At 40.4% G+C, this 26097-nt stretch overlaps 1 protein-coding gene across 1 annotated transcript; it reads right to left on the bottom strand.

Moving 5' to 3' along the window:
- Window positions 1-1062: 1062 nt before the first annotated feature.
- On the bottom strand, window positions 1063-23967 carry LOC108666429 (organic cation transporter protein-like). Its single transcript, XM_018153305.2, has 13 exons — window positions 23234-23967; window positions 18443-18581; window positions 14185-14358; window positions 12654-12770; window positions 11628-11769; window positions 10805-10973; window positions 7483-7600; window positions 7082-7194; window positions 6508-6642; window positions 6046-6125; window positions 3770-3951; window positions 1949-2085; window positions 1063-1767 (listed from the first exon to the last, which is right to left on the bottom strand). Exons 1-13 carry the CDS (start codon window positions 23383-23385, stop codon window positions 1410-1412), a joined length of 2016 nt encoding a protein of 671 aa, XP_018008794.2. The 5' UTR covers window positions 23386-23967; the 3' UTR covers window positions 1063-1409.
- Between the last annotated feature and the right edge of the window lie 2130 nt (window positions 23968-26097).

Genomic DNA, 26097 nt, shown 5'->3' with positions numbered 1-26097 from the left:
GGGTAATCGCTTGGCCCAGGTAAAAAAAAACACTCTTCTTCTTGCATCCAAGCAGACCTCTTCTTCAAGCGGACAATGTTGTGAGTAATGTGGGAAGTTGAGGTTAAACGTTTAAAGTTTAAAAGTGTGTAATGTGGAAAGGTAGGGTTAGTATTAACTAATATTATCTCCAATTCAAATTAGTGTTTCCTTGCCATTTGCTTAATTATGCGGCGGTGATGCATTTTTTGTATCCGTCTAGTCTGCATATATACATATAGCGTACAGCGATTCAAATGTCCCCTCCATATTGCCAATAATAAGAGGGATGGAAGGGGGCACTTTTTTAACGCACTTCTAAGATTCGGTCGTATCCGTACAGGAGCTATCAGAGACTAAATGCGCGCGCCCCACGGTCACCCCCAAATTCGCTCGGTCTGTGACCGGATTATAATCGATGTTTATTTTACTCGTATAACCATAGCCGCTAATTTTTGCGCTAGGCAAGCTTGGGGCGTCCTTGTGCCAGTGGCTCACAGGAATAAAAGTTTCGGGATATTACCCGCCCCCATGAGAACTTTTGCTCGCCTGATTACTTCGGTGTGAAATAGCCACTTCTTACTCCGACCTAAATCTGATCTATACAATATCATGTCATCACGATCAAATATTTAGTCTTCAATTATAATACTAAATTTAAAAAAGATTGGTCCTTTGTTGAAGAAGAAAAACAATTGAAGATCAACATTACATGAGTCAAGGGACACACGACGCATTCATTCAGGATAAAACTGAAATTTTCCTATAAATTGATATAATTGAAGTGACGTGATAGCTAAGAAAAAGAATCTTTCTGGAAACATCATGAGAGAATTTATAATGTGTAATAGTCGGTTAAGAATTCGATTCATATACGACTCTTTTAAAACTTGTTCAAATGGAGACGAATTAAACCATCTACGAAACAAACTTTCAGAAAACTATGAATTAACTAATTTTGCTGTTTAAAGTCTGAACACAAATCAAAGCATTCTTCATATATGGAGGATAAAGTCACTTTAGTATTCAGAATTACGTTTTTTTTTTTATTTCAGTGTCTATTCCTAGACGTTGAATGCTTTCCATCCTCTCTGAAGCCTGCTATGTCTGCGCCTTGGTGTCAGTTAAGTGCAACGTCGTCCTCACATTTGCTGCCTTAAGTTCTGTGTCGTCCTTATATTTGGTACTTTAAGTTCTGTGTCGTCCTCAAATTCACTAAGTCAAGTTCTACGTCGTCCTCATATTTGTTACGTCAAGTTTTACGTCGTCTTTGTATTTGCTACCTCAAGTTCTACGTCGTCCTCATATTTGCTACGTAAAGTTCTACAGCATCCCCGCTTTTTTGCTTCGGCAGGTTTCACGTCGTCTTCATCTTTTGTTAAGCTAATTTCTTAGTCGTTCTCTTCTTTTACACCAAGTTCTATAACGTAATCATCTTTTGCGGCACGTTCCGCGTCGTTTTCATCTTTGGCGGCAGGATTTACATTGGCATCATCTTTTGCGGCGGCAAGTTCTACGTCGTTATCATCTTTTGAAACTAGTTCTACGTCATTATCATCTTTGGCGGCAAGTTCTAAGTTGTTTTCATCTTTTGCAGCAAGTTCTGCAACGTTTTCATCCCTTGCGGCAAGTTGTACGACGTCTCCGCATTTATCTGCAATAACTTCCGTAATTTCTTCTGCCTCCTCTTCTCCTTCAGACCTCGGGTCGTAGGACGTGCAGCTGGGAAAGAAGCAACACGGCTGACCTCTGCCGAAAACACAGAACCAGATACAGGGTTCTGCATGCACATTATCCTTAATCACTAGAATCATGTAATAAATACAGTATACACAATACACTATAAATAAAGCAATTATTTAGGACAGAGATAATGAGTTGTATGAAAGCCAGTTAAGCTTAAACTCCGCTCCTGTAAAACCGGACTCACGAGCCAAGCTGTTCACTCTCACTGAGAGTCTGCGTTAAGGGGCAGCCCGTTGTCTCCGGTAGGAATAACATGGAGAAGGCTGATACCGCTGCCTGAATCCCAAACACGAGCAGAGGAAGTGCGGGGTTTAATTTTCCCTGTAAGCAAATGGAATGTACCTTAATAATTTTTGTAATTTAAACTACTTAATTGTTTTTTACTAATACTATTATCATACAAAATTAAATAATATGCTAAAAAATATTGCCAGTTATTCTAGCAAACAACGGTAATGCGAATAAACTATCGATACTGAAATTTTAAACTATCGAGCACGTCAAACGGACGATGAACCAACATCCAACGTAAGTATTACGAAAATTTATTACCAAAACCAGATGACTATGAGGCTATAAGACAGATGAAAGAGTCCTCCAATCAATTGTGCTGAATATCATCAGAAGCTCAATCGCAACTGACCGAATCAATCTCCTGATTTAGTATAAAAACACGAAACTTAAGAATCAAATAATGAAAAATAATTAATCCATGCCAATATCACGACCATTATAAGACAACAATATTATTTACAAATATTCATGCCACAAAGAAGGTTGTAGACTTTTCCAAAATGTAATTTACATTGGTTTGACCAGCATTACTTTGAGCCGCCGTCTAACATGCCACCTCCAGACCGGAGGACCTAAAACCACATGAAAAAGGCTCATAATGAGATCCTCACTCATACGACGTTAGAGACCTACACCAGCATCAACTCGATTTTTCCACACGCCTCAAGACTGACGATAGTTGAGGCTCTCGTCATCAAGCAGAAGTCTCCAGCTATAAATTTGCAAACTAACGGATTTGTAAGGACGTTAAAACTGTTCTCGTAATTCAAGCTTTGATTGCAATCTCTATCCATAATACCCTGTGTATGAACTAGCATCATTTCGAAATTTCAAATTCAAGTGTTGCAAAACTCTTTTTCCACCTGAAAATGAATGTAGTTGCACTCGAAATGCCGTAAATTATAGTAAAATGTCTTTTGGAAACCTGATATTTGAATTTTTAATTACTAACAAAAGCCTAATTCGCCGAATAGAGAAAAACGATAAGAAAATTCTCAATGGGAAGTACTCTAGTATTCAATGAAACCTGCAATAAAGAACAACTTCTGCCAAACTACACCAACGATTAAGGGGACCGCCCTAGCATACGAAAACTTCTACAGTTATTATCCGATTGTCATGAAACTTCACATACATACGTAAAATGTAAAAAAAAATTTTTGCTCCTATGAATTTTTCGAAAAAATTGATAGAAAACGTGAAATTCATAGAAAACGGCTAAAAAGGGGTACTTTAGAAAATCTATCTCCTCCCACAAATATCATCCTACAACATCGAGACACGTATCAATCGATTCGTAAAGACCATATCTATTGACTCTAACATCACTTTTTTCATTTTCCATCTAGTTTTTTTTATTGCGTTTCTTTCTATTTTTCCCATTTTTTTCTCATTTTTCACCCCTCCCCCCCCTTCTCCCCCATATTATCCTCGTAGAGTTTTGTTAAGGGACCTAAAACCCGCCTCCCTTTGAGGAGCTGTCACAAAGTCATTTTTCGACGTACAGGGACGATACTTATACCGTTCGATGCGCAAGAAAACAACCTTTAAGATGAGATAAGAAACAGAAAAACTCAAAATTTTCAAATTTTAGCTAGGGCGGTCCCCTTAAAATATTGTGTAGATATTCTACAATATTATTTCAGGAATAGTACTTATTTCTACAATAATATTCTGTTCATTATTTGCATCATTATTTTAGGTATAATACCAGCAGGTCGACCAGAGGAGCTATGACACCGGCGACTCTGGCAAACATGGAACAGCAGCCGAGCCCTGTGCTGCGGTGCGACGTAGGGAACACTTCACTGGCGTACACGTACAGCGCGCTGAACGCTGCAGCTGCTCCGAACTTCCCTGCGAGGCTTAGCACCACGATGACGGTGGACGCCTCTGCAGTAATGGGTGGGAAGGTTAAGCTCCATTCCAGTTCGTTTCTCCAAAATGTAGAAGCACTTGGGAATGGATATTGAATAACTGCTTAGTAAAACTGGAAAGCTGTAAACGTTTTAGGTGTAAAGTGTCTGGGATTAGTATGTGGATACAAATCGGTGTCCTTGTTGGAGATAACGAGGGCATTCGCGAACTTCTGGGAGCGCAATTTGAATAAGTATTCAGCGAACCCCGATACTCAAGACAAGAGAACGAAATTGGAGTCATTCAAGAACTTCCAGGGGGGGGCGGGAGTTGACGAACATTGAGTTTGAAACACCGGGTCCAGAGAGGAGAATCCAATAATTATCGATGTATTCGGCTCCCGGGCCAGATGGGGTCCCTGCAGGTTTACTGAAAAAATGTGTCTGTGCACAAAGATCCCTCTGACTTTGCTCTGGAAAACATCATTAAGAGAAGGAAGTGTTCCAAGTGGCCTAAAATTAGGGTTAATAACCCCTATCTACAAAGGTGGTGCGAGAGACAAACCCCAAAATTACAGGCCGGTTACATTAACATCACGCGTAATCAAAGTATTTGAGAATGTTCTTGCCAGAAGGTTGGTGCAGTACATGGAAGAGGCTGACCTTTTCAACAGAAAACAACACGGTTTTAGATGAAATCGTTCCGGTTTGTCTCAGCTACTAGAGCATCACCACCAAATCCTGGCCATGCTGGAGGAGGGGGCCGGGGTGAACGTGGTGTATTTGGACTTCACGAAAGCGATTAACAAAGTTGACCATGGAGTGGTCTTCAGAAAATTAAGATTGCTGGGGGTCGGAGGTGAATTGCTGGCATGGATCCACAGCTTCCTAACAGAAAGACTACACGCTGTCATTGTATGAGGCTCGAGATCGAGCGAGGCTAGGGTGAAGAGTGGAGTACCAGAGGGAACGGCGGCCCAATCATCTTCCTCATACGCATCGCCGACATAGATGTGGATATGAACCACGCCTCTGCATCGTCATTCGCGGACGACACCAGGATACTAATGATCATAACGGACAGGAGGGACTGCGAGAGGTTGCAAGAAGACCCCTCTGCAATATATGACTGGGCCCAAGTGAACAACGTGCAGTTCAACGGGAGCAAGTTTGAGGTTTTGAGATACAGAGGTAGCGGAAGAGCTGGTATGGAGCACCGCTACCTAGCACCTGACAACTCGGAAATCGAAGAGAAGCGACTCGTTCGTGATCTAGGAGTGTTGATGAATACTCAGGTCAATTTTGGGGATCACGTAACGGCAATAACCGCAAGAGGTAGGCGACAGATGGGTTGGATATGGCGGACGTTCAGAACAAGAGAAGCGGAACCGATGATCACACTTTTTAGAGCCCTTGACTTTTTAAACTTTTTAGAGCCACCGATTCTTGAATACTGTTGCCAGCTCTGGACCCCGTTTACACTCGGCGCAGTGCGGCAACTGGAAGGTGTCCAGCAAACCTTCACTCCCAGGATCAGAGGGATGGAAGAGTTGAACTACTGGGAGGGGTTGAGGCGCCTGGGTCTGTACTCACTGCAGAGAAGACGGGAGAGGTATGTCATTCTGTATACATGGAAAATGATAACCGGAATGGCGCCAAACCTTAAGAGCGGGACCTTCAGGATTGAGACATATCACAACGAGACAAGGGGGAGACTTTGCAAGATCCCCCCACACTTTCCGTGGCAGGGCCGAGGCTGTTTAACGTCATACCAAAGGATCTAAGAAAGGGGGAGTTCACCCTGGAGACCTTCAAGAGACAACTGGATGTGTTTCTGGGTGCAATCTCAGATCGACCTCCTCTGCAACACTATCAGCGGCGAGGAGCAAGCAACAGCATCGTGCATCAGGTGGCCCAAATGTGGGCGGATGAACGATAATCAGATGCGGCGATCCATCATGGCCTGGGACTGCTACGTCCGAAACAAATACCAAGGATACCTCATTTGTTTACCAGCAGACCTAGTTACTTTGAGTCCACTAGGTCACTGATCGAGGGTTGGCCTCAGACGATGAGTTGACTCCACCTTAACTTGATTTAAGTCTTAATAAAATATCATAGTTCATCTCACCGGCAGGCAGGAAGGCAGTACTGAAGCAGCCAGCCCCGGCTATGAGAACCGACGCCACTAGACACACTTTGTGACCAAGTCTGATGAAAATTAAAAGAAAAAATTAAAATATCGATTAAGAAATAAATGTGTGTTTTTGAGCAAAACAAAATTTACAATTCCAGAATTTTGACTTATTTTCAGAATGACAATTTCAAGATATACATATCAGTTTTCAATACGGTGAGGTAGGAGGATATCAATGTGCATGCCGTGTATAATGACCTCTGTGGCCCATCAGCAAATAATGACGGAAAAATAATACCTGCAGCTACCGAACTGACGTTGTGCGGAGATTTAATGAGTGGCGTGTAGTAACAATCTTTGCGTATAGATCATAATTGTATATTGATCAATAAGTTTTGCATAACAAAAACCTATAGACAAATGAAGTCTCTAAATAGAAAGTAAATTACATGTCACCTGTCGAAAACAATTGCAATAAGAAGAGTTGCAGGAATTTCGATGAGCATCGTGGCGATAAAATTGACAAAAATGTTTCCCTCGAGGTTGCCAACGTTTTGGGAGATGCCGTAGTAGACCATCGATGTCGTGAACCTGAATTAATAATTCATTGTTTTTTTTATTCAATGTTCCAAAATTCCCAAATTCAGTGTTTTTCGGACGTCCGTATGGATCATTGAATTTACTCGCTTCCATTTCTAACCGGTAACAATAATTGTTTTCAAGAAAAGTGGCTCAACTTCATCTGTCGTTTAAATCAAAATGAAGAATGTAACTCATGTCTATTACTTCTTATATTGTGCGTTATGTCAATCAATAATAAGTTACCGTTATAAACATTTAGAGTAAAGTGATGGGAAGAAACAAAGTTCAAGAAAAATGCTTTTCTACTAAATACAGTTTATGAACGTCAAATCTCCCAGTTCATGCACGGGCGTTTTGTTAGGCTATGGTATTATATTTTGGGGAATGTATTTTTAGTGACTCAATTTTTATTTTAGGTTTGTAATACATACTGTAAGAACCAACTTACCAGGCATAGAAAAGGATCAACGAGCGCGTCCTCATATTTGGCGTTTTCAGTAAATTCAAGACGTTTTTGCTTTCTTGTTTATCGTCATCAGGTGACATATTGGTCTTCTCTTGCTGCAAGGAAACAGTCAATCGTTATATCATGCGTAACACGAAAGTAAAGCAACTTTTGCCAACTTATCTAAAGAATCAATAATTAATTATGTCGACAATATAATATAATATCAAGAAAGCAAGATGATTTTCTAGTCTTATGCGCATTAGTTAATTACATGTGTACTAAATACAACGACATGGCTGCGAAATATTTCAGATTTTTAAGTGCATCTGGGTTAATGCTGTTCTCTGTATAAAGCGATTAGGCGTTTACAAGTTATGTTTTAAGATCAGAATCATTATTACCAGGTAGACGATATCAAAATCTGAAATTTTGTTAAACTTGGCCATTTTTCGCACGAGGATCTCAGCTTCCTGCTCACGCCCTTGAGTGATCAGCCAGCGCGCGCTCTCCGGCGCCACCCTGCGGTAGTGAGAATCTCTACAAAACATGTAGCAATTGTTTACTATACACTCGGATATATGAGATGGCGACTGTCTATATATGCACTTTTTGCTCTAGTGTGGGTCACCCAGTCTGGTCCGGAGAAGTGTCGTATCAGTGTTTCGCGCGCTCTCTGCTCGTTTTGGAGGTAAGAAAGTATAGCTGTTTTTGTTGAGATGCCGCATTGTTGAGACATCAAAGGGCTGACTAGGACGGTTGCTAGCTCTTTGAGTAATCTGGGGTGGAATGCTGGAAGCCGTCCGGTGCACATGAAAAGTCCGGTTGGGATTTAGAGCCATCAAGCGCTTGAGAACTTCTCTTTATTGTATATCAAAACTCGTTAATTTAGAGCCGACTGGGCGTTTCTCAATAGCTGGAATACTGTTCAAGCCCTCTTCAGTAAATACGCTACTGAAAAAAAAACGATTAAGAATGTTAGCCTTGCCCTCATCAGAGGATATCTTTCGTTGATCTACTTTCGAATCAGAATTACCGTCCTTGTCTTGCACTGCGAGCTAGCGTACAAAAAGAAGGCATTACTTTTTTGCATTTTTGGCAATATTTTTTTCGGAGGTTGTTACTGCGGTGCGACAGCTTTCTTTAGCTTGATTTCGAGCTCTTGCGTATAGGTTATAGTCAGCATCGCTACGAGTCTGTAAATAACACTGGTAGGCTTCCTTCTTTGTTTTCAGCTTAGCTAGAACTGTACTGTTCATCCACTGAGTCTTATTGGCTCCACCAAGCTTAATTTTAGGTATACACGCATCAACTGCAGACATAACCGTGTCCTTGAGAAGTGACCATGACTCAGCCACATTCAAGTCCTTGATACAGTTCGAAATATTCACTACATTCACTGCTTCACGGAGTTTATCATAGTTGCCTTTCGCTAAATTCAAACACTCACGCTTCCGGCGCGTCTTTTCTGTACAGCACTTAATACTGAAAATCAATTATTGGTGATGGCTTTTGCCCAATGGAGTCTCGTGACGAAGCTCATCTAATATTGATTCATCACTAGTAAACACTAGGTCTAGAATATTGGGAGTCTGTTTACTTCTATAATGGGTTGGCTTAGTAACGTGCTGGACTAGGAAGGAGTCTCTCACAGACTCCATGAACAAGGATCCTGGGTGATTCTCATCCCTTGGAGAGGATCCATCTATCCATTCTAGCTCTGGATGATTAAAATCACCTACGATCAACGTGTGTGACCTAAGGTAAGTCATGCTCAGCAAAAGACTAGGTAGTATTCCATCGTTATCAGAGGAAATGTTTGGTAATCTGCTATGACGCCTATGAGGAAGCTACTTTTGCCTTTGAGAGAAATTGCGCACCACACTGATTCTCTAGCTGATTTATTCTCTGTAGATAACTCAACTTGCTTGGCCCCACAAGAGGTTCTAACCCACAGAGCTACACCTCAACTGCACTGCACTTCATTCAAGACATGAGAACAATCAAAACCTGGCCACAGAAATTCAACAGGTGCAATTTCCCCCGGTGTTTTTTAGGGAGTATTTCTGTAAAACAAATAATGTCTATGCACTCGTTTGCGATCAAAGCTAACATGCATGCGTTTACTTCTTACATTATTTTTAGGATTGGATCTATAGACATGACTTCTTACTTGTCTTCCAGCTCCGCTGACTGGTCGTGCGCGGCCGGTGTTGTCTCGACGCCGTGAGAGTGGTTGACCTGAGTTTCCGTATTTTTCGGCCTGATTCTCTCCTGCCATTTCTTGCAAAAATTTGCTCTTTCTAAAGAGGTAGCATCCTTTTTAACATAGACTGAATTAAACTATGCGAATTCACTTAGTTTTCTTTCAAACTTAAGCTCATGTCCGACCTGTGGGCTGTATCCTGCACAGTTACAAGCAGCGGTCTACAGGTGGTAGTGTCTTCTGTTCGCAGCCTCTTGCATGCCTTTATATTCACAACGACGTTAAGTGCCTTGGCACAACAATCAATAATAAACGCAGCGTCGTCCGAATCATTGCTTTCGGAAACGCCAAAACCAACATGCTTAAGTCTTCTTCTCTCTCTATCCAGCAGCTCACGAGTCACGAGTGCTCTCTCTGGCCAGATCAGAGATGACCTCTTTGCGGCCTTTACCTTCTGTGTTATCTCTATTCTCTGTTTTGTGTCGATGAGCTTTCATTTCCACCAGCTCGTTTCGCAACGAGTATAATTACCTATGTAGCAAGCTCAACTCTTTATTGGGGTTCTACTTCATTTCGGCTCTCTTTATCAACTCTTTCTTGTGAGCTTCTTACATTTCTCCCTTAAAGACAGAGAACATAGAAGGGCACTTCTCTTCCACCATCCTTTCGGCAGTCCTGGCAATACCAGCGAATTATCGCGTTTCTGCGAATAACTGAGCAATCTGTCTTGCTCAACTTTGCAGAACTGTTGCAGATGGTTTCCCCGCAACTATCACAGGCCACTAACTGCAGCGTCATCGACGTTGAGCGATACCAGCTTGCAAAATTTACGAATATCCCCTAGTTCATTCTGTGATTTGATCTTCGCAAACGGTTTAACAGGACTGGAGGCCTTTTCAATTAATCTTTTTCCTCGCTGTCCAGCCATCATGAAATGCATGAGCAAAAAAACACAATTTAAAAACTGAATCAAGTTGAATAAAAATTGTTCGAATTTCCAGTGCTGCAAAAACTCGATTACCGACTTGAGAGTAAGCAGCTTTCAGAAAGCGGCGGTAAAGTGTTCAGGGAAGAAGTAGGAGGTGCTTGGACAAGAAACAAAGGCAGTATTGTCCTTTGTTGGTAAGGCAGTGCAGATGTTACCTTCACTTGCTGCAACAAGTTTACCTCACTGACTCTAACGCCAGCGTTATTTAGGATGAAAACACTTATACTATAGGCTTGTTTTTCTATTCGCACTCTCTTTTACTGACTTCACTGAAATTCGGTCTTTCACTGACACAGATCTTAAAAAATGCGAAGAGTTCCAAACCGGCACAGTAAAAGGTAAAAATTTGGGATCACGAATACGTGCGTCCGCTCTCGACCACTACTGAACTGAAACCCAGAAAAAAACACAGGCAGGGATAAAGTATCATGCCAGGAGCAATATATAAAAAGCCTCACCAGTAGCTGATACCCAGAACAAACATGAGCAGGGATATGGCATCATGACAGGAGCAATATATACAAAGCCTCACCAGTAGCTGATGCCCAGAACAAACATGGGCAGGGATATGGTGAGCTGCAGCATCCGCCAGCGCCGGATGAAGATGGCGTAGACGCCGACGGTCGCCTCGCCCAGAGCGAAGCTTACGTTGAAGAGCAGCCCTACGACGCTGCGGTGCTGCTGAGGCATGTATTCAGCACCTGCTGGGGCATGTACTTGTCACATACTGGGGCATGTAATTAGCACTTGCTGGGGCATGTACACGGTAGCTCCTGGGGCACGTACTCAACGGGTGCTGGGGCATTTACTCAGCACCTGCTGAAGCGTGTACTCAGAACCGCTGGGACATGTACTCACTACCTACAGGGGCATATACTCAGCACCTGCTGGGGCATGTACTCGGTAGCTCCTGAGGCACGTTCTCAGCTCTTGATGAAGCAAGTACTTAGCTCCTGGGGCACGTACTCAGCACCTGCTGGTCATGTACACCTACCTGCTTGTGTCTTTTCACCCACTGTTGGTATTGGTCTACCTTTCCATATTTATTCATCATTAAGTGTGAAACAGCCGAGTAAACCTAGATGTTCATCAACTGTATTGTCATATGTATTCATATTATAGCATTGTTCACGTCCTATCGACTGATATTCATTATATTATTCTCATTAGTTAATGTACAACATAAAATACGCTTGCAAGCTTGAAATCGTCAGCCCGATGATGATCTTTCGCGTGACATAAAATTAACAGTTTTCAAAATTAAAGCGAGGTTTCATATAATTGTCTTATTTATTTCTATCGATTTCATTTTTCATAAGTATATTAAATAAATTAAAAAGTAAAGTTATACGTACAAAGAACGAATATAATTTGGTAGACGGCGACAGCACCGAAGCCTGTGGGTAGCCTCAATAGGATGAGCATCACGGGGCCTGTGGATGCCGCCCCCAGCGAGCTCCCCGCCACCAGCAGCACCAGCGACAACATGTAAGACAACTACACGCCAACTTTAGCTTATTCTTCAGTATATTGCAGGGTTATTCTAAATGATGGAGCCAATCAAATAAATTTCAATTCATTTAAGAATGAATATGAAAGAATCGGCAGCTCGACGTGTTTAGAATTAACATTTGAAATATGTGAAAGAAAATTTTGAATCTTTCTCTTTCCATTGGTGTATAAATTATAATAATAAATTATTGATTATGCATACGAATTTATTCACTAGGGTTCATCATTAAGAATAACTCTGTATTTTACATAACGAACCGAGAGAGTTACGCGCTAATGTCGGGATTTTTTTATAATCGTAGCTCTTAAAGAAGGATCATTTTATAGCAAATTTAATATTGATGGTCGCTTATCAGGGTCATTAATAGTTCGTCGTCGGACGTTCTATTTGCCTCATAAACTAATTCATATTCCATAAAAAGGATGGTACAATAAATCAAACCATAACAGTAACTACAACCATATTTACCCAATTACATCCAACTTGGTCAAAGTTTGTTTTTGAAGCCTGACACCACATATAAAAAGGCTCTTCGAGTGACTACCAACGATAATTTGCGTGTCGAGAGGAAAGGATTGGATCAACAAATTACGATTCAATTTTTAAATTAGAATATTTAAATTTAACTTGAAAAAAATTAAATTCTTTCCTACTTTAAAACTTGAATCAAACGAGAGTTCTATACTTATTGTGAACTGCGGTATAGAACGGTTCTTTCTTCAATTAGTAACATTCAGCATGAATACTATTTACTGCATTCTGTACTACGGGATTATAGGGATTAACGAATCCTAGCAAAGTGAGGCTAACCAGCTAGTATTTCATATTAATAATTCTTTGTGTGCCAGATCTCAGACCAATAACTCACTCTCCTGCCGAGCCTGTCCGCCATGACGCCGCTGGTGATGGCCCCCAGCAGCATGCCGGCGTTGTAGGCGGACGACGTCATGGACGTCAGGAAGGACTTGTCGCACACCAAGTCAAACTGCAGCGTGATCTCGTAATAGCTATTTTTATGTCCGCATACTGGCACTTATTATTATGTCAGCATTAATCAATTATAATATTCAGGCCATAATGTTGTGGTAAACGCGCAATAATGTAATGTGTTCACATATTCTTATGGTAATCTAATAATGTCGGGGTAAACCCAAAGGATTAAGGGAGCGTCTGGGTCCAAAATCGACTATTTTGGCCTTTCCGGTTTTTCATCTCATTTTAAAGCTGACATTCTGACCTACCCATCGGTCCCAAAATCATCTCTGTACGTGGATTTACGCGTTCACGACAGATCGCGAAAGGGCAAGGGTTGGTGGAGATCGCTAGGGAGTAAATGCCTCAGTGCACCTTAAATAGCTAGTCTTCACAATTTCCGCTCCAGTAACCCTTCAGCAGTCGTGGGGTATGGTTTATGCTCACCATCCTTGACAGAAGCTATAGTTTTGAAGCTACAGCAATGAGAGATATACCATTCGATTCGCAGATAAAAGATCTAAAGATTGGTCGTAGCTTTTTCTCAATTTTGTTATAGTTTTGAAAATATTTCGAAAAAAGTGGGGGGAAAAATGGGAAATAAAAAAATTTTCGAAAATTTTACGAAAATTGCCCCCACACCCGCAAAAATTTGAATTTCAAAAGAAGCTATGACGAATCGATAGATAGGATTCTTACGCATCGAATAATATGCGTCTCGATGTTGTAGCTTGAAAATCCTAGGAGAAGATAATTTTCAACAGTACCCCCTTCCTGGCCGTTTTTTCAGAATTTCACGTTTTCATTCATTTTTTCGAAAAATTTATACGACCAAAAAATCTTAGATTTATGTTTACATATGTGTACCAAGTTTCAAAGTGATCCGTTGGTAAATAAAAAAGTATTTCTGGGACCCAGACGCTCCCCTTGACTAATGCTCTGAACACGTCGGGCGCACGTATCACGACGCTTGCGATGTCGTACCGTTATGCTAATCATGAATTATTTTGTGCGGAAGAACCTATGAAGTGTACAGACCAGAATCATTCGCGGTCCTTACTTAAAACGTCAAAAAGCCCAATGAGAATTGTTGAAAAATGCAGTGCAATTGAGCTATAGTCACGCCTATTGACAAGTCATTCCTACGCCCATTATCACCCTATCCATTATCTATCACCACTCTATTTCACGTCCAATTGTCCCGTCACTCTCACTTTCATTGTCACGTCCATCGCCCCGTCATTCCCTGGCACAGTGCCACATCCACTCTCACGCACATTGTCACGTCATTCCCAGTGTCACGTCGTTCTAGGCACATTGTCACGTCCACTCTCACGCAGTTCTCAAACACATTGTCACGTCATGCCCACTGTCACGTCATTCTCACGCACATTGTCGCGTCATGCCCAGTGTCACGTCGTTCTCACGTCCATAGTAGTGGAGGTCTGGAAGAGCTCGTGGTCGTACACCCAGCCGTGGTCGCAGCTTCGCACGTCAGCAACAGCGAAGTGGTCGGCCTCGCACGTCGCGCCCCCAGACCGCGCCTCGTCCTTCTCGTCCCGCCATAGAGACGCCAGTATTTGGATGGGTCTTGATGCATACTGAGAAGAATATGATATAAAACTAATGAAGCAGAGGAAATTTACGCAGATCTCTGTTTAGAAATATTTGGTAATGTAATCAGCATTGAAGTTTTTTTATGCAATGAACATGATTGATTTTAGAGGTTACTGTCAGGTGGTGAAGTTTAATACCATTCAACCTTAGATAATTCCTCATTAGTATCTTCCATGTTAGAAGATAATTGCCTTGATTGCGATATATCCGTAAACATATCTTTGTATTAACCTTCCCTAATCCAAGCCGATGGTGACTTTTTAGCTTGGTAGAAAGTCTATATGCAAGATCTGTGTTGCTCTGTGTTTCCCTCGCCAGCTGCAGCTCAGCTGTTTTTCCAGCCTTAATTTTCGAGGGAACTTTACTATACTCAACTCAACTCAGTCGTATGTTTCACGAAATGGAAAAGAATCGGCGACAGGCCACATCAGGCCTACACTTCAGAGCCGACATCACTATGTTATGTTATGTTATGTTATATGAGCTCTGCCTAGACCCGGAAACCTCAATCGTGGGCGAGAACCGATGTCAGTGTAACCCTTTGCTCTATCCATGTCACACAGGGCAGTAAAGCTAATTCAGAGTCAGAGTAGAGAACGGCCTCGGATATACTCTAGACTTATCCTTAGTTTGACTGGATGCCGAAGACATCAATGTTAAAACTCCAACATACAGTATAACCTCATTTCATAGTAAACTTTAAGCCGAACTTTATTCCTAAATAATACTATGTAAGTAGTTACAGAAGTGAATACATCATCACCACAGTTTCTATAAACAGCTTAAATAATAGGTTACCGATCATTTACTCACAATCTTATTTCGAATCTTGACCATAAAAATTGACCAATTACCCTCGAATGAAACCTGGTCAATTACCCACAATTTTATTTCAAATCATGATCACCAAAAATTTGAGCAATGTCTTCCGAACAAAATCCTTACCATTTACCCACAATCTTACCCCGAATCTTGACCATCTAATTTTTGCATACCACCATGTAACCACGGTCGACCATGTGCTCTTTTGACCGTGAACTCAGGGCTTGAGCAAGTGTCTTGATGGAAGATACTTATTTGGAATGTAGAATTGACTTAAATTTTTGAAATACTTTCCAGAACCTGGGTGCTCATCTTTATTGATCAACACCAAACTATATGGTGCTCTGTACGTTTCATTGCACAGTTTTTGAAACTCTGCAAAGGGCATATCACAAGCAATGTAATCACTGTGAATATTCTTCCTATCGATGAAAGGTAACTCGAATAGAATGAATAAATTTGAATTCGTTCTAATGGTTTGTCTTGGTATAATGTTTGATAATTTTGGGGTTAAATAAATTGAACTACAGTTATGATTTCTTCCTCGTGGGTAAGAACTATTGGCAGAGTTTTGCTTCTTTTCCATATCAATATCATCAAAAATGAACAAATTCTTCTTCCTAAGATCTATATCACTGGGATCAGTCATATAAGAAGTATTCTAAAACTATTCGATTGTACATTTTTTGGCGTCGTTTAGGTAAGTTTTCAAGATATTCATCAATATTGTCATTGCCAACAGAAAATAATAAATGAGTTCAGATTTATTATATCCCTTATCGAAAGCGTTCGATAACAACTTATGTTCAGGCTTATGACTTGCAATATAGGAAAAGATTGTTGAAATCAATGAAGTTCTCCAATAGCAACTAAAGTTCTCCAATAGCTAAACCTCAGACTTGGAGATGGAAATACAAAATGGTTCTTCTGTTTATTTTTATTATCGTCTTTCCACTTATTGGGCATCCACGACGATAATTTGGGCATCCTTATTGGGCATTTCTAGAATCCTTTCCAATTTTTGTTCTAATTCGTTCACTCGAATTATAATATGATTTATTTCAGTGGATAGATGGTGAATATCATGGAGGATATTACTAACATCAATATGCAGCTACTAATATTTTAAGAATTTAATCACCTGTCTTTTGACATCTGCTATTGCGACATCCATTTTTATAAGAAATTTCATCAAACTTTTTTCTCCGCGCAAGCTAGCTGCCTCGAATGACAATAGCGTATGTATCAACTACCCTCAATTAATCTCGATTCACTTCCATCATGAATCACTCTATATTTCCTAATAATTATAATGGTTCATCACACGTAATTAGATGAAATGACTTTTCTTATCCAAACCATTTATACAATAAGTAGAGTTAATTGTAAAACTTTTGTTTGTCAATTATTTCATATTGTGCAATGCCTCTCATTTTCATTAAGCAAAATTATTAATGCATATGATTAATTTATTAACGTAGTTTATTATTTATTTTTCCCAAAATCACAGATGAGTTCTTCAGTGAACATCTGTTCCCATATTGATTCTTTCCTCAACTTTTGCAAGTCGCTCAGAAAACTCATCATGTTCTCTTACTACTTCTGCTACCTTATTCATATATGTCATCTTCCCGTGTTTCAACACCATCAATATTTGCCTTTAAAATTAAACTCGGATTGCTGCTAATGATGATACTTTTTGTCGATGGATTTCATATTATTCTTTATTTTTTTTATTTAGATCTTACATCAGTCATTTTCTGAGTTACTTTTATACCAAGATTTTCCAATTCTGTTTGCACTTCGATAATTTCTTGAGTTACTTTTTTGTCATGATCTGTCATTTCCTGAGTTTCTTCTCCATCAAGAGTTTCCACTATTGATTTTGCTGCAGGCAATTCTTTCTCGAGAAAATTTATATGCACCCTGACACCTTTTCCCACTACATTAATTTTTTTATTGATCATTTTTTAATCCTTTACAGGAACATTTGAGACTTATGCAACTTCCCATCGAAATAAGTCTTACATCCGGCATCCTCATCCTCAATTGGACAAGAGATATTTCTATGCCTTTGATTATTCAGATCAAAATTTTTGTTCTGCGTCAAGGCACTGAAAGCCAATACCTGGAGGACCTCTTAGATGTGATATGGGTGTACTTTTAATTTCTGTTCAAAATATATTGACACCAGTCACTTTAATAAAGTAAAACTTCTAAACCCCACAGACTCTCCCAAACTCGAGAAGCTACAAGATTATTTATACGATCAGTTAATGTTTTGCTCAGCTCTAAGTTTTTATCAGTTTCATTTTTAGCATCAATTTAAGTGTATTAATTTAATCCTGATTTGATGTAATATCTCATCAAAACTCATGAAGTTTGTTTTTAATATCTATCATCTTATTAATAATATCTTTCATTTATGTCAGCAAAACTGACTCTGCTCGTAACTCCATGATTTGTTCTGTTATTTTATTAAATTTCACATCGTTAATTGAAGCTAAACTTGACTCCAAGCTTTTGAATTTCTGTTTAACTTCAGCAAAAGATACTTTTCCATCAATTTGTAACTCGAAGTTACGAATTATCAATTCTGAAGTTTTAAGTATTTCATTTACTAAATCTTCAAACGCCAACTGTACTCCATAAATCTCCTCATCAGGTTAAATAATCAGTTACAAATTTTCTTTAATATGCAATTCCTAACGATTTTTTAAGCTTACGTGTTGAAAGATAATAATTTAAAAAATTATAGATAAAAATATCTGGATTTATTTGGCTATCATTAGAACCACAGGATGCTTGAAAAAATGGAGATGTGATTAAGGGGTGCAGGAGCAGAAAATACTTGATAAATACGTTGCAGTAAAAAAGTAATGCCTGAAGCTCAAAAAGATCAATTACAAATTCTCATAATAACAATTATGTTTTAATATGTAAGCCGTTAATTTGCAGAAAAAACAACAGATGAACGTTCGGTTTTGCGTTCAAGGCCTACAAGTATTTTATAAAATGTTCAGGTCGCTGTGATTTGGGATGAAACTGCTTGATATTGTGATGACAGTGTATTGCCTGATAATAGGCGTTGAACAATGTACCTTCGGTTATTTAAACAAGGTTTAAAAAATTTCAATATTTTCAGGTGAGGTTCACAATTGCATCATATTGTGGAGCGGTTCACATAATTCATTTCGCAAATTATTTTACGGACAACATTGACCATAAGATGCCCCAGTCCCGCACATTAAAGGCACTCGTCTCGTTGGTGAGTGGTGAGTGGTATTCACATTTGTCCCACTCGTTGTCTTCTGAAGGAGTGGTGAAGTTGAGGAAGTCGTCTTCGTAAGTCGTGTTCGAGGAGTCGCATGACGGCACGTAGCATCTGCCACGAAAGTCAAACATCCTTTACTATTACCAAAAGCTAACAACGGAAAAACATTCTCAATTGGAACAGTTTTCTATGCGATTCTTAATTAGTGAAGTGTCACTAAGAAGTCTATGACTCATAATTCTTAATTTTTTAGTTTGAATAATGTTCTGTTTTTTTACAAAATTATTAACTTCACTTACATACAACGCATTCGCTAATTGATTTGCACCGTCATTCCACCATCGTTCATCACCTTTCCTGCTCTACTGTTCATCACACTCACTGCACTGTCGTTCATCACATTCACTGCACTATCGTTCATCACAATCACTACCACACTGTCGCTCATAACCTTCACTGCACTATTGTTCATCATCTTCAATGCACATTCGTTCACTACCTTCACTACCTTTCACCTCCTTCACTCTCGTTCACCACCTTCACTCTCGTTCACCACCTTCACTCTCGTTCACCACCTTCACTGTCATTAACCCCTTAACTATCGTTTACCACATTCACTTTGTTCACTACCTTCACTATCGTTCACCACCTTCACTACCAGTCGAGTTTTGAAGTCAGTTTTCGGACGCCTTACGGTTGCAGTAGGAAGTGTAAACACACAAGTAGGAAGAGTAAACACACAATCCAAACCAGAAGTTAAGGAGTGAACACATTACCTATACTACGAGTGTAAGAGAGTAAATACACTACCTATACCAGGAGTGTAGGAGTAGTAAACACACTACCTATGCCAGAAGTGTAGGAAAGGTTTGACATTATCTTTTCTAACCTTACCCTCATTCCAAGAAGTACCTTCTTTACCCTCATGCTGGCGGCAAGTGAGGAAATGTGTTTGCTGGAAATAGCTTAAAAATAAATGCAAATACGGGAAGAATGGTGAAGGATGCACATTCTCACACCCTAGGATGTGTTATAAATTATTTGACTGTGGAAGCGGTCATCAAAGAGCGTGCAAAGAAGGTAAGGATTGCCATTTCTATCATCGTTATACGCCGTGCTGGAGCATCATAAAAAGAAAGGATTGCAACAATGAAAACTATCGTTTCTAGCTTATCAAATCAAGAAAAAAAGCCGAAAAAGTGTCAATAGAGAGAGTACCAATGTTATGCTTTCACAGTAAATAGCGATGGCCACATCACAGCCGACCCTCGCGCTCAGGGAAGACAGAGCAACGCTGAGAGAAATAACGTTGGTAGGAGCGGTGATGTACGGAGTGGAAATGAGCGGAGTCAATGGCGAAGGATAAACGACTTAGCTACTCCAGTAAGTAGCCGATGTGTATATGGAACAGAGAAGCACGCGGGGAGGGGGGGCGAGCGGTTACTCCGGAGCTTCTTTAGACATAAAGGACTAAATTCTTTAACACCAAATGTATCAGTTGGAACTAATGCAACTCCAGATGAAGAAGCTGCTTGCTTAGGGACGCCTGGCAGATCGGTTTACTCCACATAAAATAACTTGACCTCTACGTAGCCATAGTCCATAGGCCGCCTGCTTGCCCAATGGAAAATTTCAACAAAACCCTGAAGGAAACTGAAACCAGGGTGGCTGTACTGGGTAAACCACTCACCAGTCTGATAATGGGGGGGGGACTCCAATCTCCCACTTATCAGTTGGACAAGTCTGGGTGGCATGGAGGTTGGTGATCGCGACTGAAGTCAAGAAGCTAAACTAGTGATGTTTGCCGCGGAAAATTTGCTCAGTCAGCAGGTACAGTTGCCGACAAGGGAACACAATATCCTCGATCTCAATTTACCAATAATGTGAGAATGGTGGTTTACGTTCTGGTTTAAGAAACCTCACTGTCAGACTACCGCCTTGTGATGTTGAATACGACAATTAATTGCAACTGTTACCCAGCCCACGGCTATTGCCCAAAACGGACTAGCAGGACTCAACTTTCACCATCGAATAACGGATTGGGAGGCAATTTGCAACGAACTGGAAGAAACTGATTGAAGAGAAGAGTATCGCGAGATGAATGCAGAGGAAATTTACACAAAGCTATGGGAAAAACTAGCACAGTTACGTGTGCGTCACACCCCGAGAGAAACGGGGCCGAAAGTCTTCAGTATTCCGGAAGAATGACTAATCCTCATGAGAAAACGCACACGATTGAACAAACAAAAAGCTGAATCCACTAGTGATCTGATTGAGACAGAGACTAGTAGATTTGCACAAGGAAATCGAACTCAGTTTGCAAGACTCGCACAGGATTAGAAGAACAAGCTGCCGATAAACGAGTAGTTGAGGTCATCAGGAGATTCGGAAGTATTTTTCAGAGGTCATCAGAGAGAACCGGGCCCGCTAAAAGATAACGATGTCCTTGTCGGAGATGACCAGGGAGTTATCGGGATCGCAGTTTAAAGCAGTCTTTAGTAACCCCCGGTACTCAAGGGAGGAGAATGAAATCAAAGTTCTCCATGAGCTGTCAGGTTGGAGGAGGTTGGAGAACAACGAGTTTAGACCAAAAGATATGAAAATAAGTGTCAACGAACGGGTGACGTTCTCAGCACCGTGACCAGACGCACTTCCAGCAGTGTTGGTGAAGAAGTGTGTTCTCTGTACTCTGAAGGCTCCGCTCACAATGCTTTGGAAAGCCACGATGATGGAGGGAATTATTCCTGGGGGTCTCAAAGTGGGACTGATAACGCCAATCCACACAGGAAGCCCGAGGAAACGACCTCAAAATTACCAACCGGTGAACTTGACCTCACAAGTGATCAAGGTTTTTGAGAAGGTAGTGGCCAAGAGGCCTGTCCAGTATATGGAAGAGTCTGAACTATGTAATAATGGACAACATGGTTTCCGGTGAAATCGTTTCTGTTTGTCACAGTTACTGGAACGCCATCACCGCCTTATGGCCCTACTGGAGGAGAGAGCTGGCGTGGATATAGTATACCTGGACTTTGCTAAAGCTTTTGACAAAGTAGATCATGGGGTACTCTTCAGAAAGCTGAGACTATTTGGTGTTGGAAAAAGTCTGTTAGGGTGGATCAACTTCCTCACAAATAAAGTACAAGCTGTCGCAATTGGAGACTCGAAATCGACAGAAGCGAGGGTGATAAGCGGAGTGCCACAAGGCTCGGTGCATGGACCGATCCTCTTCCTCATCCACATCGCCGATATCGACTCTGAGCTTACCCACGCATCTACATCGTTATTTGCGAACGATACATGAGTGCCGATGAAGATCACAGAGCACCTAGACTGCGAGATGCGAGAGGTTACAGGATGACTTATCGACAATTTTTGATTGGGCCATAGTGAATAATGTGCAATTCACAATTCAACGTCACCAAGTTCGGAGTAATGAGATACAGAGTTGGCACAGAGACCCGGATGCCATATCGCTACTTGGCATCGGGTGGCACAGAAATTGAAGAGAAGCAACCTGTTCGAGATCTCGCAGTGTAGATGTTTACTGACGCCACTTTCGATGACCACAACGAGGAAGTAGTTGCGCGAGGCAGACAAAGGATGGAGTAGATCTGGCGGACATTTCGAACAAGAGTAGCAGCGCCAATGACTACTCTTCAGAGCCCTAGTGCTCCCAAATCATTAATACTGCTTTCAGCTGTGGGTGCCGCTCAGGGCGGGTGCAGTGCGGAAACTGGAGGCAGTGCAGCGGACCTTTACGTACAGGATCAGCGGCATGAGGGAGCTGGACCTGAACTACTGGGAAAGGCTGAAACTCCTGGGACTGAACTCACTGGAGAGAAGAGAGAGGTATATCGTACTGTACACTTGAAAGATGATAACTGGACTGGCTCCCAACTTCGAATGTGAGGCCTCCAAAATTGTGATGTACATATTACAACGAAAGGAGGGTGAGACTGTACAGGATTCCCCCATTAAATAACCCTGCCGCGGCCAGAGTACAGACTCTCCGTGGTGGGACCAAGGCTGTTTAACGCCTTACCAAAGGTCTTGAGAGTGGGGGAGTTTACCATAGCGACTTTCATGAGACAACTGTATAAGTTTCTGAATAAGATCCTAGATTGTTCAGATATGGGAAACTACCCTACGCAATTGACAAGCAACAGCATCTTGCATCAGCTGGCCCAGATTAGGGCAAATAGACGGAACACGTCCAACTTTACATCCTGGACCCGAGGGCGGGTTGACCTGCCGATCGACGACTTGGAGACGGAGGACGACGAAGGCGGAGCATCAGCATGACCATGGACTGAGAAGTCCCAAACTCATCATAAGATCATAAGGTAAAGTAAATACTCTAACCATACCAGGAGTAGAGGATGAATAAACATACCACCTATGCCAGGAGTGTAGGAGGAGGTAGGATAGGACCTGCGCCAGGAATGTAGGAGAAGTAAGCACTCTGCCTATGCCAGGAGTGTAGGAGGAGTAAACACTACCTATACCAAGAGTGTATGAGGAGTAAACACACTAACTATACCAGAGATGTATGAGGAAAAAACACACTAACTATACCAGGGGTGTATGAGTAAACACCTATAAACATTCCTGAAAAGTAAGAGTAAAAATATTTTCTATGTGAAGGAGTGTAGGAGTAAACATACTACCTATGCGCAATTGTGTATAAGTAAACATACTACCTATGCGCAGGAGTTTAGGAGTAAACTTACTACCTATACACAGTGTAATAGTGAACGTACTACCTATGGGCAGGAGTGTAGTTCACGAACGGATCCTGCACCACGGGCATTCCCCCGAAGAAGGCGGTGAGGTAGCACAGCGCTACTATCAACAAATGCGATCTTCCGAAGCCGCCCAGTCTGTTGAGCGTTGCTTCGACGTCCATCTTGGCCATGCTATCATAAATCCAGTCTTGAATGTGGACACTTGCGATCAATTTAACTGATGAACAATATTCTGTTCCGGTTTTGACGACGACCTGAAGTTCATAGAAAGTAGAAACAGCCACAGCGTAATTTGTATTAAATCTCAAATCTACAAGCTACTGCCGAGTGTTTTTTTTGCAGTACTGTTCATCGTACCCAAGACAATTTTCGAACTTTTGCTAACAACTTTTCCTCAATGTGTCGATACGTGGCATTGGTTCACCCACTGCTATGCTATAGAAATACCCGTGAGTAGATATATAATATTATAAAATAATTTTTTAAATAAACTGTGACCTTTAATTCACAAACACAAGTTAGCTAAACGATACGACGCACGCATGATATGAATATTATTTGTCAAAATCTCATCTATATCACATGTTTTAAATTGAAAATCTGAGCTTTACAGCTTCGAATGAGATTGAAATATTTCATACAAATGAATAGAACTCAAACTAACTCATTGAACTTTGTTAGCGCAAATCACCGGTTTTCATTATAGAAACTAGTTGAGAACATAGAATCGTGAAGTTATGACACAACGGAAACCAAACAATCGATCAACTGGCGTAGTTTATCGTTCCTTGCATAATAACAACAAAACAAAGCTGCCTATCTTGCCTATCAGTATTTTGAAGATAAAGGAATCTGAAGGATTGTCCTTATGTATATCAAGATTTTTCCCAGCGCACTCGAGGGCAGTGAGAGTAATCTAACTCTGATGTATGTTAAAGTTCAATGTTAGTATATTGTCTACCTCGGAACATGGTTAAATATTTGTAGGATATGCGATGGGGGGAGAATAAATTGCAGAAATGGGGACGGCAAACATTTATTTTTACGATACTCTAACTAGAAAGTTTTCATATGGACGCCGTGAAGAATATTGTTCTTCAGTACGCGGTTATTGATCTTCGTGCTGGCAGCAACTGTATGAACAAATAAATTATTTATTTATTGGTATTATCAAGGCCTAATTACATCAATTTCAATTCATTAAATCATGAAGGGATAACAAGGTACACAATTTCTGGAATGAATGGGGAATAAAAAGAATTTACATTAACTATTGTATGCACCCAATAGTTTGTATAAATATTAAGAGAGTTGTTTCTCAATAATGTTAAGACACATGTAACTGTTGACGCGACTATAAAATACTGTGTAATTTTTAAAGACAATTTAAGAGGGCTATGACACCGCCATAAATTTGTGAGGAAAAATGCCATGCATACAGTTCATAAAATAACTTGATTGCACCTCACGAAAAGTCAGAGACATAATTTACTAAAGGTCTGATTTACGTCTAATATAGGGTAAACGTTCTAATCAATACGCAGCTGACAACGGAAGGTTGATATCAAGCACTTCAACGTATTTAAATTTAGGCCTGTGTATTTCAATGTATTTTAGGTCTGTGTATTTCAACGTATTTTAGGTCTGTGTATTTCAGCGTATTTTAGGCCTGTGTATTTCAACGTATTTTAGGCCTGTGTATTTCAACGTATTTTAGGCCTGTGTATTTCAGCGTATTTTAGGTCTGTGTATTTCAACGTATTTTAGGCCTGTGTATTTCAACGTATTTTAGGCCTGTGTATTTCAACGTATTTTAGGCCTGTGTATTTCAACGTATTTTAGGTCTGTGTTCGCAGAAATTATTTTCCCTCTTATGGAACGTTCGCATCAACTTTACGCATGGACACTATTATCCTACATCATAATATATATAAGATATAACAGTCAAGACTAAAAGAATTTTATCTTTAATCTTGGCAAACACATTTCTGAACCAATGAAAATCACTTCAATTGTATCATTATATCTGATTTTCTGAAAATATAATTTTCAAGCAAAATTGCAAGCATAGTTGCATTTCATTTCTTGGTTATGACTGACCCAAATAAAAACTGTGGAGCACCTATGTTTTTATGATGGCGTAGGTGGAGCAACTAAGATTTATACTTTTCTCTTTCGGCTTTCGTGTCAATAAATCAGTTGGCATTTATTTTGACAGGATGGGCTGCACGGAGCTTAGCGTGTCAGTTTCCCTGTGCTACCTGGCTGGTCTACACTAGCCAGGTGAAGCTCCTGCTCCCGATTCAGAGGGGTGAGAGGACTTCCACCGGGCAGCAGCAGGCACCAATCGTCTTTATTCCATAATTTGTGTTTACTCGACACAAATTCGATTCAATAAATTCAGTTTAATTGAATGGTTTTCCTTTACATTATTTTCTAGAAAATTAATTCAATCCTTCCGCTGAAAAAGGATGTCACGCTAAAGTTTTGTACATTTGTTAATTACGTATCCTATAACGAAAAAAACGAGTCTACCTGTCCTTATTTCTTAAGATAGACATTGAAACTTTTTAAGGTTATCTTGTACATAAATGCGTTATCGGGGTTATTTGGTCATCTTGGCATATCTATACTGCAACGAACAGAATTCAATTACACTGAAAAATTATTTAGCATTCATTCCTGACTCTACACAATTATCCATGAATAGTATTAAGCGCAATTTGAATTTAATCACACTCAGCTAATTTACACTACCGTTTGTCAATGGGCTGGAACTATTTCATTTAATTCAATTAATTTAACATATATATCAAGCATAAACAGGTAACGCCAACGGATGAATAAGTCATCAAAATCTCTATGACCTTATAGAGATGTCA

Source organism: Hyalella azteca, unplaced genomic scaffold, assembly GCF_000764305.2.
Source record: "Hyalella azteca isolate HAZT.00-mixed unplaced genomic scaffold, Hazt_2.0.2 contig16599, whole genome shotgun sequence".
Classification (NCBI taxonomy): domain Eukaryota; kingdom Metazoa; phylum Arthropoda; class Malacostraca; order Amphipoda; family Hyalellidae; genus Hyalella; species Hyalella azteca.
The sequence above is the reverse complement of the archived record's forward strand: the minus strand, read 5'-3'. Positions and strand labels throughout refer to the sequence as shown.

Excerpts from the sequence above, each read along its gene's own strand:
- LOC108666429 (XM_018153305.2), bottom strand. The coding sequence starts at position 23,385 with ATGGCCAAGATGGACGTCGAAGCAACGCTCAACAGACTGGGCGGCTTC. Across the intron at positions 10,974-11,627 it reads CCAAATTATATTCGTTCTTT|GTGCTGAATACATGCCTCAG; the intron begins GTACGTATAACT and ends ATGCCCCAGCAG. Across the intron at positions 2,086-3,769 it reads CTCCTCTGGTCGACCTGCTG|GGAAAATTAAACCCCGCACT; the intron begins GTATTATACCTA and ends ATTTGCTTACAG.